The 19,661-nt window shown below is 39.4% G+C and overlaps 1 protein-coding gene across 3 annotated transcripts in view; it reads left to right on the forward strand.

Annotated features, from left to right (window-relative positions):
• LOC146133036 (uncharacterized) overlaps positions 1 to 19,661 on the forward strand; it is a 104,025-nt gene that overhangs the window by 10,154 nt on the left and 74,210 nt on the right. For all 3 annotated transcript variants that reach the window (XM_083397309.1, XM_083397311.1, XM_083397310.1), the window contains exon 3: positions 6,791 to 6,893. In XM_083397309.1, coding sequence (XP_083253435.1) covers positions 6,791 to 6,893 — 103 coding nt within the window. The remainder of the gene's footprint in view (positions 1 to 6,790; positions 6,894 to 19,661) is intronic.

Consider the following 19,661-nt stretch of genomic DNA (forward strand, 5'->3'; position numbering starts at 1 on the left):
GGAAAGACTGTTGGAAATACGCAATTTAACCACGATTCCCTACCAACCTAAGCAGTGGCATGGGTACCTAAATGTGCTGTGTTATTCGCCTACGCGAGGTGCCGTTAAGAATGTACAGGTGTTGAGCCGTTTGAATTGATGAATAGGAGGACTGTCCGTGGGCACATGTCTTTTCTTAAGGAAATGTGGACGAACGCGTCAACGGAACTTAATGTTTGAAGTAGCTTTACAGATACGATCAGTTCGTTTAATGCCTTACGTCGTAAGGCAAGGCTTACGCTGTTACGTTTAAGTTACACGACAGTTTAAAGTAGTGGTTCTCAACCTTTTTAGCATACAGACCGGTAAAATTACAAAATCAATTTTGCGGACCGGTTGACCTTTAAAAATCAAAATCAACCCAAAATGTAGTTACGACAAAAGTATACAACTTAAAAGAAAAAAATGGAAATTTCAATTTCATGAGCAATTTACCGCGGTCTTTTCGATATCATACGTGTCATACGTGGTTCTATTGAAGTTTTTCACATACAACTGGTCTTTAAGTTTAACGAGTTGTAGCCTACTTTTAAACAGATGGGCACAACACTTGCAGCATTGCGACGTACGATAAAGTTCAAAGTAGACCATTAACTCTATATTACGTCACAATCCTGCAAATTGCGGAACTGGCGAAGTTTTAAATTTGATGGCCAAGCCTTCAACATGTTGCATTTTGCATTTGAGATATAAAATTGTACTATATTTGGCGGACCGGCAAACAAATTGACGCGGACCGGCGGTTGAGAACAACTGGTTTAAAGGACATTAACGAACTGATATATAGGCCTAGTTAGGCGTTCTGATGCTGCCTCTCTCGGGGTGGTTGAATTAGGAAGAGACTAGCAGAATTTTTATAGAGGTAGACTATCAGAAGTTAAACAAAGTGACACTAGTCGACTCAGAGACGATGACCAGAGTGGCGGATGCTTTTCAAAAACTGGCCGGTGATTGTTTCTTTACAAATATTTAACAAAGGACTACCGACAAGTTTCTGTTACAAAAGATTTTTGTGAAAAAGACCGCGTTTGTGACAACCAAAGAAAGTTTCGAGTTTCTCAAAATACCGTGTGGTTTGGTGAACTCCTGTGTCACATTTGTTCGGACCATGAGGATTACGCTGCAAAAGCAACGTGGAAAAATAACGTTTAAAGTCATATTGATGACGGCATTGTCTACCCCAGTGGTTCTCAACCTTTTATGCTTCGTGGCTCCCTTTGAAAAGCTTTCGACATTCGTGGCCCCCCTGACTTATTTTACTTGTTTTACTTCTTCACGTTAATAACAAATAAAGCCATTAATCAACGAAGAAATGTCCTTACAAAAAATGTACAAATAAGTCATTTTAATTTAAATTAACTTAGTTAGTCATTGCAAATCTTGTTCTTCGACGCCGCCAAGTTGTTTTTTATATTCGTTTTTTTTTTGTACTGAGCCAAGCGAATGTCACTACATTTTTCGAGATGATTTCTCGATTTTCGTTCGAATAATGCGTTATTATTAGCCTAATTGATAAATAAGTTGTGCATGGAACGCTGAATTTGGCCTAAAAAAGACTTTGAATATTTTAATAACACTGTAGCGTACTTCATGCGTTTTACGATGGAATGTTTCTTTTGCAACTGCTGAACGCTCTTGAAGGAAATTGCGAAACCGTTGCACCTAGCATTGTACACTAGTTGCTCGCCTAACAGCATTTGTCGGAGATTTAAAGATTAGGCAAAGGTATTGGCAAGAAATAATTGCCGGCCCCCAAAAACGCGGACACCGCATTGCATGGCAATTTATGAAGAATAACAGTAATTGTTTGGCCACAGCGCCAGGCCTTAACCATACTTGTTACTCGCGAACGATCAATTAGGCGTTTCCGCGATAAAACTAATAAAAATGACCAATATTCCAGTTAAAATGGGTTACAAAGCGTTACAAGAAAGGTTTACAGTCATATTAAAAAACACAAAATTAAGTCAACTGGTAAATTTTGAAAATAGTAACACTTTGGTTTTCGCAATATCTAGCTAGAGATTTATGCCCGTGGCCCCCCAATCACCGCTCCGTGCCCCCCAGGGGGGCTGAGGACCACGGTTGAGAAACCCTGGTCTACCCCAAGACGTGGAAGGAGAACCTGACTGCTCTACATAGACAGCTTATTCCAACGCTCTCGTGACCAGGTGTCACTGTTAAGCCATCAAACAACGTTCAAAAGACTAAACTGGCACAGCGATTATCAATCAAGAAAGAATTTTTATAGTTTCCTGGGGTCACCGGATACTACCGAGATTGCATTCCACAGTACGCAGCGTTAGCTCCCCCCTTTGCCGACCTGACAGGAAGGGGCAAACTAATGTGGTGCAATAGGGAGATGCACAGGAGGCCGCATTCGCAATCTGAAGGGCAGCCTGTTAAACGGCCCCATACTTCATTTTCCGGACATTAGCAAACTGTTCGACTTGTTCGTATTGCGAACTGATGCGTCTGACGTGCGTGGTGTGCTTTAGTGGTTTTTCGTTTCGAACTGGTATTCGTTGTCGTGTAATTGTTAATTATTGGCAGAAATTGGGCTAATTCTCTTAAATGTGTGATATCACAAATTAGTGTCTAACTATTGTACTTCCTATTCATTTCTGTGGGCGTCAAACTTGTTGTTTACGACTGTCCGTCGTACAACGTCACAATGCTTAAACAGTGACGTGCTGTTTACTGCATTAAAGCAAGGCATTCTACATTAAAAGTTACGAGGTAAACGATGTGTTCCTTGTGCGACTGAGAAACCAACCACGAATGAGAAACCGAGCAAAGGGAAACTGATATTTAACACTTCTAGTGATGAGTGTCGAATCATATTCCAATATAGTGGACACATGAATGTGTTCGTGACAGAATTAAATGCTTTACTTAACGTATGACATAGATCTGTCCTTTGTTTTTAAGGTAGGCTTTGCTGATAACTTGCACATATGTAAATATGCACAGTGATAACTGCTAAAAACACCCCCTCTTCATTCAGTTAAAATGCCTTTATTTGAAAAACTTTTAGAAGTAGACGTGTAAAGTTGGATAAAAGAAAATGCACGTTGCCCGATATAATTTCAGGGGTAGCAAGAACGCCTAACTTTTGATATATGTTAGACCCAGTGACGTGCGGTGAGGTTCCTAGGACCTAGATTAGATGGTGAGGCACAACAACCACAAAAACGGTATCGTACTAATAAAAAAAAAAGTTTTTTTTTTGTTTAGCTTTGCCATTGTATGAACTGCGTATCGAAAACCAAAAAAAATAGCTAGCAAACCGTTTCGAGCAGTAACTGACTGAGTTTTAGCGCAATACTCAAAAACCATTCAGAGAGCAAAAACAAAATGACTTAAAAGTAGTAAAACTACATTAATATAGCAAACGTAATAATGACTACATCGTTGATGACGTAACAGTGCATGACAATTGAAGGTGTGGTACGCCTGTGATCGACTGTTGTGGTATTAGTGCTCATAAAAGCTGCAAAACAAATTATTATTAAGAGTACAATATTTATTAATTTTTGGGTGGCCATGGTCCCCCCCTGGCTACGCCTATAACAGCCACACATCCACTCCTTTTTTACCAAGCTCTTTGAAAGTTGTGGAGTTGCGTGTTATTTTTTTGTCTATTCGTCGGATGCAAAACTTTTTCTTTTTTTTTAATTTGCAACAGGTCTGTCTTTATTTATGACTTCAACTTTAGAGATTTACACCACAAGAAGTCAATGTGCGCGCACTATGCGGGCATTCAAGCTCGACAAAAAAAGGTTTCATAGTGTGGACGTCACAATTGAGGCATGCCTCAAATCATAGCTAAATCGTTCATCATGTTTTACGAGAGAATTTGCGAAAGAAAAGGGCACGCATAATACAGTGTATAGCACTTTAAAAGGCACGCATAATACAGTGTGTGGCACGGCAGTACCTCACCTGCCTCCCCTGACTGCACGTCCCTGGTTAGACCGGTGTGAAAGTCGCAGTATGTCCTATATGGAACTTTCTAAAATGGTTGTTTTACGAACTTATAAGTTATGTTTGCGTCTTGTTTTTCCGTCTTTTTAATGAACATAACGTATAAAGTATATAAATTACTATTTTTGCCTCTTTAAACTAAATAAACGATAAAACGATAAAATATCGCTCGTGAAAAGTATTGTTTTACAGGTTTTCACCGCACCAATTTCCCAGCCTCATTATAACTCGATTTAACTTACGCACAAGTTCGACGTTGCTTTATAATAATGCTTTGTGACGTCATCTTCGAGCATTTCATGTCCCGACCAAACGAAAATCGTTGATATGCACGCATGTTAGCCTGTTTTACGTGGCCCGCAAAGAATATGCAAGAAGTATTGTGGCCTGCGACTCTGTCAACCTTGGACCACCTTTATTTGCTTTCTCGTACAAACGCCCCAGCTGATGCCCCTACTCGGCGAACTACTGAAATATTTCTATTTAGTGTCGCAAAATGCATAGATAAAATGCGACTGTTTTGTGCCTATACCAAAAAATAAAAAACAATAAATTGAGTTCTACTGCTTTGAAATATTCAACAACAAAAAACATTTTATTTCCATAGAAAAAGCGGGGAAACCGGACACCTCACTTTTCTCAAATACGAAAATTGCCGGCGCTAAATTTGTTTGCTTTGACACTGACTATAGGGCCGATATCAGGCAGATTTTGTTTTTTACAAACCAGGGAGGGAGAAAATTTGTTTCGGGAATATTGATATAAAGATACAGTAGAAGGCTAGAGTAAAATTATGTGTTCGATACTGAAAATAAAATTGTTCTAATACTAATGAGTATAGCGTCTGATAAAAAAGGCAGTTTATGTAAGGCCTATAAAACTTTTAACTGTTATATTGATGCAATGCCATACTTACGCATAGTGCTCTTTTTTTAACCTATACGTTATTATACGGCGTCATCTATAGCAGTTGTCTCCAACCTTTTTATTAGGCGACCCCATTTTGTTTTCAGATAGAAATAAAAAATATTTTTAATTATGCTGGAACTATAAGTAACACGAGCGAATATGCGTAAATATACACATTTCCAGCGAACTGTGGCTACATATGTGCACCAAAATGATTTCTTTTAGAAAGGTTAATTTGAATTTTGAATTTAAATTTAGCACACGAACGAACAAAAAAAAAAAAAAAACTATTAGGCTATAACTCGTTTAAGTCTTAAACTTTCAAGTCCAGTTGTACTTAAAAAAACTTAAATCGAACCAAGTATGATATCAAAAAAACAGCAGCAAATTGCTCAGTACATTAAAGTTTCCGTTATTTGCTTTTAAGCTGCCTACTTTTGTCGTAGTTACATTTTGGGTTGATTTTTAATTTTTAAACCGGTCCGCAAAATTTGATTTAAAGTTTTACCGGTCTGTAAGCTAAAAAGGTTGAGAACCATTGTTCTACATTAAAAGTAAGCACGTGTGTTTTTGTGCGACTGAGAAACTAACTAAAAGCGAAACTAATAGTTAACACTTTTAGGTTTCGGCTAAAAAACAATCGAGGTATATTCCAAAAAAGATTTACCAAATTTTTACAGTACCAAATTTCAGCAAAAACTGTAAATTGAAGGTGAAATAGCGTATGCTGGTGGCATATTTTCCATGAGCCCTATAAGTGGATTGCGGAATATCCATTTTGTTTAAGTTACGAAATTGGTAAAATACAGGTTGTAGAGTCGGAGCCGGATTTGGGACTCGATGAAATCGCATATTCGGACGAAGTCGGACTCGGGTTGTTTTTAACCAACTCCGCAGCCCTGTCTGCCAGTGCAAAACTAAACATGACCACTGATCTATAGTACCGTTACTCAAATTATGACGTCACGTTATGACTTAAGCTATGACAATAATTTTTATGCGCTGTTTAAACAAAAATATTTGATCCGGCACTTTCACGCATCAAAGCAAATAAATTATATTTTATTAGTGGGGTCCGTTTTGCCCAGCTATAGGGGTCCACTTTCCCCTTGAAATAATCGCCAAAAAACATAATTTCTTCAGAAGGTATGCTTCTTTCAGCTGTACGTTTCAGCACTGGCGCAACCTACAATAAGGATGCCTTTTCGCTTTGTCGTTTTTTTCCTTGTAATTAAATGTTCTCCATACGGCCCCTTCATCAAGTTGAAAACGCCTTCTTCGCTGCCAATGGTTTTAGATTCCATAAAAAATACGCTTTTGTATAGTCATAAAGTACGTATTTGGCGTTTTATTTAAAACGGAGAAACTTAGAGACATTTATCTGAAAGCTGGAAAGTCATTTTAAGTTCGAGTCAAGTTGATGACTTTTGTTCGTGTTCGATCGCTGTTGAATTCATTGCTTTTCAACCTATTGTAAACGCCAAGTATAGATTGACCTTTTAATAGACAGTTTTTGATTCGCCTTAATTAAGACAATATTATATCCCTAAGCATTTTAAAAAAAATTCCCTTTATAAAAACAGATGACGTCATTGTAACAAAGTAAACATAATTATTTCAAAAAGTAAGGGGAAAGTCAAATCGTTAGAGTTGAAAGGACATGGTATTGTAAATGGTGAAAACACCCACAGGTTCCGCCTGTTGTCGCAGACCCCATTGATTTTGGTTACCTAAAATTACGTATGTTATTCTTTTTTTATGGCCATTCACTTAGTGACTTAGGCCCTGATTATTATTCATTCGTCCGAACAAACTATTTACTAAGGTCTTTGCTTTATTTAATATTTATATTTAGGTCAAAAGAAGAAAATTTCATACGAAAACCTCTTAGATGAAAGCATTTTTGTTGCAGAAAGAAACCCGTGGCTTCCACGTGACGGAGAGTTGTTCAAAGAAAGGTATTTAATATAGCTAATTATGTATCTATAGTTATATATACTAGATAAAATACCAGGTGTTGCCCAGGTCAAGTAGATTATTTACCAGTTTATTTATAACTGGCAATGTTGTAAACAAAGCTTTTTGACATTGCCAGGCAGCTCATTTATCAAAGTAGTCCAAGTCGTCAGTTGCCCAAGTCAAAACATTGTTAGAGAAAGCTAAATCACTGATGTAAAAATAAAACAATAAATTATTAAATTTGGTGAACTCGTCCGAGTTATGAGCGATAACTCAACTAAAAAAATAAATAAATAAAACATGTAGCAATCTAATCGTTTTAAATATATATATCACAATTTCTCAACAATACGTTAAATAATTTTTTTCAACAATACGTTAAATAAAATCGTTTTACGTTTTGTTTAACTGCAGATGATTTACATGTTGCCTTGAGTATGGTCAATCCATCGTTTGAGCGAATTTTATCAATGAAACAGACACAAACATCTTACTGAGAAGTGACAAACAAAATAACTGATATATAATTTAATTCCGATTTTTCTATTTTTTAGTGAAATACCGGTTTAACTGTTAAATAAGCTATAAAAGCAATGTAATTTAGCAATATATATTTGAAAATTCCAACAGAATTTTTTTTAGGGTACGAAGAACTCTTTGACAGTTAAAGGGGTATACGAGTAGCAAAAAAGTTTAGGAACCCCTGCTCTATAGTTTTAGACTCTATAAAAATGACAAAAAACCCTTAAAAGCCTAAATATTTTTCTGACATTAACCACGTTAAAAAAATGATTTTTGTTGTCAAAAAAGCAATTCTGGCAAGCCTTGTACGTTTAACTGTCTATCCTATACTTTTTAGGTGTCGGTCTGTGGTTCGTATTGCTATTATTTTTTTCGTTTTATATTACGTAGGCTAACTATTGAAAGTTTCGCGTAGGGCCTGGTTAAAAATGGCGTCATACATTATTATATGTTATACAAAAGTGTAACTTCTTTTGAAAGAATACTTTAAATATCCTTATTTTGACACCTGGTAAGAATATAGGAATTGGAAATAATGGTATACCGGTACAAGTGTAAGTTAAGAAAAAACGTAAAGGTGTAGCGGCACTCTATGTCGCACACTTTATTATTGCACCGAACCGGACATATTGCCTTTTTCTTTTCGTTCTCTTCCTTTGCATTTCATTGTGTAATTGTCTCCCCTTTTTCGCGGAACACGAACTGGAAGCAACACAGAAAGCGTCTCGCTTCAATGGTGACCCCGAAATTTCAGAAACGACATTTCTGAAACAACCATGGCAGAAGAGTCGCAAAACGCAGTGACAATAAAACTACCCACGTTTTGGACTGCTCAAGCACGAGTTTGGTTTTGACAAGCTGAGGCACAGTTTGCAATTAAAGGCGTTAAAGACGATCAAACCAAGTACTACTATATAGTTTCAGCGTTGGACCAGCACACTGCAACTCGTTTGTTAGACCTTCTTGATCGGCCACCGGATGTGAACAAGTACCAATCAACACCATCTGCTTAAGACTTTTAGTCTAACGTGTTCGCAAAGAGCCAGCGCCTTGCTTGACATGGCTCCTCTAGGCGATAGAATTCATTGGCGTTAATGGACGAGATGCTTGAATTGCTTGGTGACCACACACCGTGTTTTCTTTTTCGGGAATTGTTTTTGAGGCACGCCTGCGGAGGTACGTACGGGCTTAGCAGGGAAAGATTTTGAAACTAACCGCGATTTGGCGCAGGAAGCCGATGCCCTATTTCTAGCAGCCCGAGAGAATACCTCACAAGTTTCAATTTCCAAACCTTGTTTAGCTGCTACAATGGCCGGCCAAGCTACTAGCAGCCTTTTCTTTTTTTGGAATCGCTTAGCTGGTCCAAATTTTTTAGCAAATACGGGCGCTGAAATTAACGTTTTGCGTCTCACAGGACCGATATTTTACGTTCAAGCAAGTCGCCTGCTGAACATATACATCATTTAAAGAAGCTTTTCAAACAACTTACCAATTATGGCCTTGTCATAAATTTAGGCAAGTGTCAATTTGGCTTACAACAACTTGATTTTCTTGGTCATCGGATCGACATGAACGGCGCAAGGCATGAACGGCGCAAGACGCCCTAGCAAGGTGGAAGCTATTCAACATTTTCCGCGGCCCACATCAATCAAAGGATTCCAGGAATTTGCCTGTATGATTAATTTCTATTTTCGTTTTATTCCTGAAGCCGCACGTATTATGTCGCCAATATACGACGCACTCGCGGGAAAACCCGTAAAACTAACCTGGAATTACCGTTTGTGTTTGGCTTTCACTGAAGCTAAAAGCGCCCTTGCCAGTGCAACACCCTACCCGAGGCACCCACCGCAGTAACAACCGACGCTTCGCAGCATTCAATCGGCGCAGTTCTTCAGCAGTTCATTGATGGTGCGTGGCAGCGTTTGGCATTTTTCAGCAAGCGACTGCGAACTCCCGAGCAAAGGTTTTTAGAGGGTCGGGTATTTACAGCTTCAACAGACCACAAGCCGCTTACATTTGCTTTCTCTAAGGTTTTAGCTCCGTGGTCTGCGCGTCAGCAACGCCATTTAACCGCAATCTCTGAGTTTACAACAGATGTTCGTCACATCGAAAGCAAGCAAAACCACGTCGCGCTCTCCCGCGGTTCCATCAGTACGTTACTACTCGACATGGACTATACCGCACTCGCGCGTGCACAGCTTGAACAGGAAGTCCAGGCTTACCGCACCGCAATTTCTGCCGCCCGCGGTTTTCAGTAAGTTCAATAATTCCTAGATGGGAGCATCTCTTTTCGGCAAAAACAAGCATAAAGTTCGCCTAAAAAAGTTGTAATAAATTTCCTATCCTGAACATTTGTTGTTTTTTTGAGGCCGGACCGCGACAAAAAATTAATTTTAAACCGGTCCGCATAGAGCAAAAAGGGTTGCCGACCTCTGTTATAGCCGATGACTATAATTAGTGTGAAAATTAAAATGTAAACAAATCGAAAGTTACAGATAGCGTATAACATCTTTCTCAGTGGGCTAAATAAAGCGAAAATAATAACTTATGCTTAAAAGTTGCGCTATACGTGTGATCGGAAAACATTTAGCATATCGAAACAGCAAAAAAAAACATGGTCGTCCTTCGACTTGGTTGCCGCAGATTGTGTATGAATTGGGTTAAATAAATGCTTCCCACAAGAAGTGTACAACGCATAAAGCAAATGTGTAACTTAAGAAGCATTATATATTAATCAAAAACAGCTTCTCTGGGAATTGTATTTCTTAACGAACGTTTTGGCAAACTATCGAAGTCGCCTTCGTCAGGGTGAATCACACCGAAAGCTCGTAGTGGACATGTTTGTGCTCTTGTTCCTGTCGTGCCACTTCCCTCTCGCAATTATCTTACGCGGGTACTCGACCACCAGCGCCTCCAAAATGCATCGGCGGCGTATTGTACAAGTTTTTGCATCGGTGAGGAGCGGCGGAAGGTCGATTGCCGGGTTAATCTTCAGCGGGTGATTTGGAATAAGTGGTAGATCTTCTCCGGCTTTTAATGGAACTTTAGTCAATGGGCGGAAGTTCACCACATATTCTTCTTCTATGAATGGTGTGTGCAACACGTAGTCGTCAAGTTGCTTGCCAGACATCACTACCAATAGAACTCGGGGTACAGATCTAATCTTGCGCTCCCAAACGCCACCAAAATTACTAGCGCTTGTCAGGATTAAAGTGCCAAATAATTTCTCGTTGATTGCTTATCCAGTGAAGAAGAGAATCCATATGCGTTACGTCAGTTTCGTGTGGCGAGGGAATAACTTCACCCTCTCTGTCATTGACAATTTCACCCCTCTCTGTCATTGACAAGAGCGCTTGCCAGTTCGTCTACTCCGTGTTGTATTCCAGATGCCTGTCACAGGAAAATAAGTAAAGGTCATTTTAAAAACCAACTTAGGGGCGTTTTATGGGGTCTGGATGATGACAAGTGTTTGGCGCAAAACGGCTTTCCAGGCTTCGATGAACCACGGCGTTGTCGTTGCCAATGAGTAGCATTACCGATTCGCCGTTATTGCGTGACAAGTCAACACCGCGAAGGTAGTCATGCTGATTTTTGATGTGGGACAAACAGTTGGCCTTGCGATAATTTGATCAAGTAGCTGAACTTCGGGTAAACCATTTTGCCACCGCCTTCGAAAGGGCGTTTTAATAGCGATATTGAAGCTGTATTTACATTCTCGCTTTTTGGAACCCAACAGGGGACGTAGCGTTGTTTTACACAATGTGCGCAAACATGTGCACGCACAAATGTGCAAAAAATGGGTGCACATTTTGTTGAGTTTGAGTTAGAGTTAAAGTAAGAATTAAAGTTAGTAGAGTTAGAGTAAAAGTTAGAGTGAGAAGAGTTAGAGTTAGAGTTGGAAGAGCAAAAATAAGAGATAAGAGTTAGGAGTGGTACAGGCATTAACTAGGCTATATCAAAATGTGCGCACCTTCTTCAAAAAGTGCGCGCATTTCTAAAGGCATTTTAAAGTGTGCGCACATATTTTGCACATTTTCGCGTGGACATATTTGCGCACATTGTGCAAAAAATGCTCTCATCCTCGTCTCCAGTGGATGCTTGTTGGCCATTAACTAGCTGTAGCGTTCAATAAGCTTGCCAACTTTCGTTCGCAAAACGTCGTAATAAGACCAGAGTCTAACAGCGAAATTTTTTTTAAACTTTCTTTTCGTCATATCGAACGCATACTGGAACCAGGGACGGATTTACCATTAGGCTAATGAGGCTATAACCTGACAAATTCGTCCCCTTTTTCTATTCAATAGTTGGAATTCAATACACTTGTTGCGTTTGATGTCAGCATTAGTAAGCAATATCTGCGAATTAGGCTTGGCAGCCTGGCACATTGTTGCATCATCATTGAATTATTGTCATTCTCTTTTTTTCTTTTACGAGATAGAAGACTTGGTTGACCTATATATATTTGCTAGCCTAGTTGGAATGACAATCGTTTTGGTGTGTAAGTTGCCAGGTTAGTAAGAGCAGTGGTCCTCGACCCTTAGCTTACCGACCGGTAAAATTTCAAAACAATTTTTGCGTACCGGTGGAACTTTAAAAATCAAAATCAACCCAAAATGTAATAACGACAAAAGTATGAAGCTTTAAAGCAAATAATTAATACTTCACTTTAATGAGCAATTTGATCCTGCCTTTTTTTATATCATACGTGTTATACGTGGTTCTATTGAAGTTTTTCACATACAACTGGTCTTAAAGTTTAAGACTTGTTGTTGCCTACTTTTAAACAGTTCGGCACAACACTTTCACTTGCTGCATTGTGACGTATGATAAAGTCCAAAGTAGACCATGAACTCTATATTACGTCACAATGCTGCAAATTACAGAACTGTCGAAGTTCTAAATTTGATGGACAGTCTTTAAACGTCTTGCATTTTGCAATTGAGATATAAAGTTATAATCTATTTGGCGGACCGGCAGGAAAGTTGACGCGGGCCGCCACCGGCGGTTGAGAACCACTAAGTTAGAGTGTTTTTTAAATTTGGTCTAGGGCTTAGGCATACAGTACCCTTAGCCTTAGGCATACAGTACCCTTAAAACTAGGCTTGCCATACTTCTCGGTTTAGCCAAGTTTTAAGGCCTTGTCCCGGTGTCCCGCCCGGTTAACCATTTTGTTCCGGGTTTTTCAATTAGAGATTTACGAAAAAAATTCAAAAAATGTAAAAACTCTTGAGTTAGTTATTTTAGCAAATCTTTCTCAAAACTAAGTAATACTTTTCACTTTTCATTGTTGGTTGGTAAGGCTGTCAAGCAAATTTTATATTACGAAGCCTAAACAATTGCTGTTACAACTTAAAGTTTAACGTTTGTTCGTAATTCTGGATCGATACAAGTCGCAGGTTTTCAGCATTACAAATCAAATTTACGCAATTTGGTACAGGGATTACGAATCTGCTTAAAGGTTTTACGTTTGTGAGTGGTTCCAAAATTGCTTTTTGGTTACATACTTTGTTGCATTGTATAACAAAAACTGTGTAAAGATAGTAATTTAAGTAAGGTAGAGGATTACGTATTTGCTGAATATCACGCAATGCGAACAATGGCTGCTACAACTTAAGGTTTTACGTTAGTAAGTGGTTCCCTATTGATATATGTCACTGGATTTCGTTCCGTAAAAAATTTTAGTTTGAGAAGTCGAACAATTAGATTTTTCACAGTCACCCAGCTAAATACGATAATTTATAACACGCAATCCGAATAAATGCCGCTTCCACATAGGCTAAATTAAAGAATGTGACTCCATTTATGGAGAAGCATTTAGTTAACCCATTTCACGAACAATAAGCAAAAAAATAGTCAATGGACGACCAACATATATGCTTATAACAATTACCGATTTGAGAAATTAAAATGTTTTATTTAGAAAAAATTAAAATGTTTACCTCTTATTAGCACCCAAGTCAGGATATTACGCTATCCGTAACATTACTTTTTAGTAACATGTTAAATTACCTTTTTAAATCATGCAATAACACGCGGCTCAAGCAAATGACGCAGGGTTCAACATAAGATGTAATAGTTATTAGGAGACCAGCTTGATGGAATCTTTTGTTTAGTTTAACTTATGCTTGGGAATGATTTGCTCCAGCGAATGCGAATTTGTTATAGACACAGCGCCTTTGCCAATATGTACGACCTAATATTCTTGCTGCCTTCACGAGGGCGGTATCCTACTTTAAATGTAGAAAGTATTTACCCGACTCATTTTATTCACAATACAGAACATTACTTTCGGTTACAATTTATATTACTTAGATAAACCACCCTGAAAAATAGGGCCCTGAAAAATACCCCCTGACAAAATATAAAACAACCGCAACCCCGTTAAGTTATATAGTTGCGTTAAATTGCTTTGTATTAGGTCTGCATTAAGTTATTTTCAGTTTTCAATATGCGTCCCGGATTTACGTTTTTAAAAAAAATGGCAAGCCTACTTTAAACGGCCCTGACTGAAACCATGTCTAGATAAACAGTAAGTTGCTTCGTCTCCGCATCCTTCGATGAAGAATGTAGGCAGGTACTTCGTGCAGAGCTTTGTCGAGTTTGCCTTGTTTTTTTGTTTTGTTGGAATGTTTAGTCTTCACAAATTGTAACAAGAAATGATTATAAACGGATTTTAAAGCCACCTTGACTGTAAGTGACGTCACTGCGATTGTGTCGAACAGTATGGCCATGTCGTAGGCATCTGTAGCAGCAAAATGCAGTTCCTAAGTAGTCTTTTTGGTCGAAGATGGCCTTTCGGCGAGATTCTTAAGAGTCCTCCAAGCGATGAGATTTTTTCACAAAGCGGATATTGCCTCGCTCTCAGTAGATGTCGGTGCGACGACAGTGGTATAAGTACTAGCAAACTGTCGCTTAGACTTGGAGGTGGTAGCTTTGTTGGGTAACATATTTGTTGATCCGCCGAATAGAAAAGACTTCGTCCATAGGATAAGTTTGCCTCCTTACTCTGCAGTTTCTATTTACTCCTCTTTACTCTGCAGAAAATACGCAACTCTGCCGTCTGCATTTTGTACTTGTAAAGCAAAGGTTACCCATTGCTTCTTCAATTAGTGGGCAATTTTGCCGCGATGGCCTATATGAACCCAACAGAATGGACGGTAGATGCGCCGCGTATCTTCTCAAGAGCCGCGCAGCAGTTGGTTAGAACAGGGTTTCCCAAACTTTTTCGGACCACGGACCACTATTTCTGAATCTGTTATTTCGCGGACCGCAATACTAAGTAAAAAATAACACCAAAAAATGACACGTCAATGGGACTGATGCGATAGATTCTTTCTGCATAAATCATCAATTCGTTATTTGTGTTATTTGTGAAACGCAAACTCGTGGGTCAGAGTCCACGGAAAGTTTGGACCTGTGTTTTTTGAATGGCGATAAGCATATATTATTACGTCATAGACGTGGAATACGAGAATTTTTTGTAAACAACTTTTTAACTACAACGAAGGCGTAACAAGTAAGATTTACGATCTGGATAGTAAAAGCTTTCGAAATCATTGTAAATAACTGCGGCAATTATCTTTGAAAGGGTACGTACTGTACAACGTATATGTGTGACTTTTTAATTTCTTGTCATATCGCCACGGACCACCTGTGCCGTCGTCGCGGACCACAGTTTGGGAAACCCTGGGTTAGAAGGACGGCGAATTTCTCAAGACCTTCAGCGTCATTAGCAGTTAGCTTACGTTGTTCATTTAAGAAGTTTTCGCCGGGACGAACTAGGACAACTTAAACAGCTTGGAACCTACCATTAAATTCACTATGGAAATAGAGAACAAATGCTCAATTTCATTCTTGGACTCATTAATCACTCGTAACTGGTCAGGTAAATTTTCTTCCAAGGTATTTAGAAAAGTAACGCATTCAAATCGCTACTTGAAGTTCAGATCGCACAACCTTTTACAACACAAACGCTCGGTTGTGAGTTCCTTGCTACACCGAGCTTCAAAACTTTGCATTAACTATCAGGACGAAGGCAACGAAATTAAACATGTTAAGAAGGCCATGAGAATAAACGGATACCCCGACTGGTTGTTCAAACCTCGTAACAAAACCAAGCATTTAACATCTAAACCAGAATCTAAAGGTCTGGCCATTATTCCATAGATTCCAGGTCTGGTAGAAAAAAAAATTAAAACGCATTTTGAAGGGCCACGACATCTCTACAGCTTTCAAACCAGCCAGAAAAATTGGAAACATTTTACCTTCAACTAAATATCCAGTCAAACCAGAAAAACGTCAAGGGGCTGTTTATGAGATTCCCTGTGGAGGTTGTTCAGCAACATACATAGGGGAAACTAAACGTACCAGGAAACTCGAACACATGCGTGATGTCCGCCACGAAAAGGCATACCCGGTCAGCTCTGGCAGAGCATGCGGTTGAACTCCGACACGGAATTGATTGGGATAACTGTAAAATTCTAGACTGGGAACCGCACTATTACAAAAGACGGTTCATTGAATCATTCCGGATTGACAAATCTCCTAACACCATGAATAAAAAGGATTCATGGTATCCGGCAATCTACTCGTCGTTGTACCTATACGCAATAGCTAATAAACGCTCGTTGTCCGACGGCGCATTTCTGCACCGGGTGACTCCGACGCGTCACAGCTTATCGCATACTTCATCGACGTCTAGAATTATTAATTTTAATCTACGTTTTTTCAATTTTTTACTTCTCAGTATATAAGATGGCTAACGCACTCTCGTTTTAATTATTAACCCTGATGAGGTCAGCTGGTATCTGCTGCCGAAACGTCGGTTTATACTTCGTTTACACCAGAAGAGCGATTTCTATCTATTCTCAACTATAGGTTTCGATAAAAGCGTTCGCAGACTAAACCTCTGCAACAATGACGTGTGGGGTCACGTGGGAGTGACCCCGTTTTGTACATGCTCTCCATGGGGGCTTTAAGCTGTCGAGGTTCGTTCGGGGGACTAAAACGAAAGGTGTCAACGCTTGCGTGAAATCTAGTTGAGCGTTGGGTCGAGTTGCGGAAATTCTGTGGGTGGCTTGTAGTAGAGAAAACAGGAACTGACGACCATTGTGACGTCGTAATTGCAGCGGAAGCGGAAAGACGAGAAATTGTTAAACGAAGGGCATCGGTAAGACTAGCCGGACCGCTCAATCCCGGTGTAGAATACGATAGGTGCGGAACGCTATTTCAGGAAGAAGCAGAGTAACAGAACCTGAAAAGATGCGTTACAAGAGGCCTCCTCGACGGCTAGAGCCGCAGTTTAACTCCTCTTTGTCGCAACAGCTTCCAGCTCCGATAACTTTCGATAATGAGTCGCGAGTAAACTTTCTTGGAACTCACGCTCCAGTTCCTCATGTTCACGTTGAATCTTCCTCTCAGCCCTTCTCTTCGCCTCTTCTGACGTTAAGCATATTCCTTAGCCTCTTGCCGTTGAAGTTGTCTCTCGTCGGCATGCTTTTGCGACGTGAGACGCTTCTTTTCGTGTATTCTAGTAAGACGGGCGATTTCTAACCTTTGGACATGCTTTTGGAATTCTGCGTAGCCAATAACCCACTGTGCTTTTGTAGTGTTGGACCCTGGAACGACTTGGTTGTCGAGGAAATTGCCACATAGAGACAGAATGTGAAGGTATTGGGCATCGACATCCGGTAGCAATAAGAGACTATAGGGCCGCCTTCGGCCTGCTTCATTTTGCATTTGACGTCTACGTGCAATCTGCAGAGCCTTGAAGTCACAATGCGTTGTGAAACGCGACTTCGGATGTTGCGCTTCAGGGCAACGGGACAACAAAGTCGCTGACACGTCTTGCCGAGCGACAGTATCTCGTACTCTGCACTGCGGTGCAACGGGACAACAGAAGTCGCAGGCATCTATTGCCAAGCGACGATATTTCGTACACTGCACTTTGGTGTAACGGTATAACCTCACCAGCCGTAAGACGTGGTTGCTTTTAAAACTTTTGTATAAATCACATTTCTATACCCGGAACTTTTCTATTATAGCTTGCCTGTTCAATGACGATAGCGGACGTACAATTTTCGCGCGGTAGAAAGCAAAAACAGTGTAGAAAAGGTGCAGATTGTCTGTAAGACGAAAGTTAAGAGTTAGTGAATAAAGCGTCTCTTACAACAAACGGAAAATTAAACCATACCAAAGTTTGATGTCTGGCTTCATAACAGTGTCTCCGTACTGGTGCCTACTGCACCATGCACCAAAAATAAAAAAATCTTTGTATAACAACTAAATCTGCCTCCGAAGTTTTTTACGTGGAAGCCGCGAACTATACCGCGCCTAATTGAGTGATTGGTCGTATACGGTGCGTCGTGCAATTATGTGCGCGCAAGAACGAAAATGGAGCTAAAGCGAAAGGGAAAAAACGTACAAAGATGTTGTGCGATTTAACCTAAATCGTAAAGTAATTTTGTCCAAGTTAACGTACATCGGACAAAAAATTACACTCCGATGTAAGCTGAACAGGACAAAAAAGTTGTCCATATAAGCGAATTAAATTTTTCGAACGGCACCCTATATTAATGCCGCATAACTGTAAAACATCAATTTACTTTTGGCCTTTTATAATTAAATTTTAAGGAATTAAATTTTACCAAATTGGTTAAAACAAATGCCGCATCTCATGGAATGTTACCATTTTTTAAGAGTGACTTGGGGACCTGTCGTTCTGCTAAGCCGTATAGGTAAAACACAACCAGGTATAAAATGCACGTAGCGTGCAATACAACACTTCCCTTAACTTAACTTTAACTAACTCGCAGGATACTTGTAGTTTATCTAGACTTTTAAAGAACTTAGTTATACTTAGATATCCTTTCACTTAACATTTAGATAAACGCTTCTGTAACTATAATGCTAAGATTTTTTTCAACCTATACTGAAGCTTATATGTATTTTGATGTTGCATTTTGACAATGCTTTGCGACGTCATCTTTAAACAATTCATGCCCCCACCGGTGGCTCTCGTGGAACCTGTGCGCAAATGGAATCAAGTGACAATGAGACTGACAAAATGGTGCGCGCAAAGCGCGAAAAAATTGCCTATTTGACAAAACTTTTAACTTAGAAGACCGCGTCTTATAAGCGTGGAATGTTTTTTAACTAGATCAATTTTGCTAAAATTGCACCAGGAAAGAGTCAGGGCGTTAGCCTTTAGTCACAGTGAAAACCTGTAAAAACAATACTTCCCAGAAGCGCGATATATTTTATCGTTTATTTACTTTAAAGTAGCAAAAATCGTAATTTATATAGGGTCGTACTTTTTATGTTATGTTCATATCAAAAAGACGAAAAAGAAATATATATATAACTTATAAGTTCGCAAAACGACCATTTAAAACAGTTCCATATAGGACGTACTGCGACTTTTAAACCGGTCTAACACATATGAAAATTAGCGTTCTTGGCACCACCTGGATACGAACTTAATGAGCGATAGTAAACTGGTATTTTTAATGGTGTAACCGGAAAAGGTAATCATAACCAAACAATTAGAACATGCTTGCTGTTCGTCGGTCCCTTAAAGGCCTTTGAATAAACCCTTAAAGCAGGTGCGGGCAACCTTTTTAACACAAGGGCCAGTTAGGAAATTTATTGCTTACAGGAGGGCCGCACATCAAATAAACACTAATTTATATTTTCAGCTTTTACTAGAAAAACACAAGTACAAGCGAATATGAAATATCATAGCAGACACACATGGATGTTCAAATAGAAGTTAGTGAGAAGGCTGATGTTGGATATTTTGAACCAACTTGTCAATGTTTGGTTCCAGGCCAGATGTGCATAGACGCAAACTATTTAACAGCAATACTTCAAAACCAGCTGTTAAACATAACATCTCAGTCAATATGTGCGAAAAATATCTGGAAGAAGGCGAAGGGCCGCACAAAAAATGGCAAAGGGCCGCATGCGGCCCGCGGGCCGCACGTTGCCCGCCCCTGCCTTAAAGGTACGCATTGTAATAATTCAACAGTGTTTCGCGGGCCACGAAAAAATGATATCGCGGGCCACATGTGGGGCCTAGGTTTGGACCCTGTTTTAGCCGATGATCTAAAAAAATATTGGGGTATTTAACATCAAACCAAATTTAAACGTTGTGTGTGTTTTTAAATGGAGCTACTAAACACACAACCTTGGCTAAACACGTCTCGCATAGTTTACGCAACCAAAACCCGTGACATATATCAATC

The sequence above is a fragment of the Ascidiella aspersa genome, chromosome 9 (assembly GCF_963924565.1).
Source record: "Ascidiella aspersa chromosome 9, kaAscAspe10.2, whole genome shotgun sequence".
Taxonomy (NCBI): Eukaryota; Metazoa; Chordata; class Ascidiacea; order Phlebobranchia; family Ascidiidae; genus Ascidiella; species Ascidiella aspersa.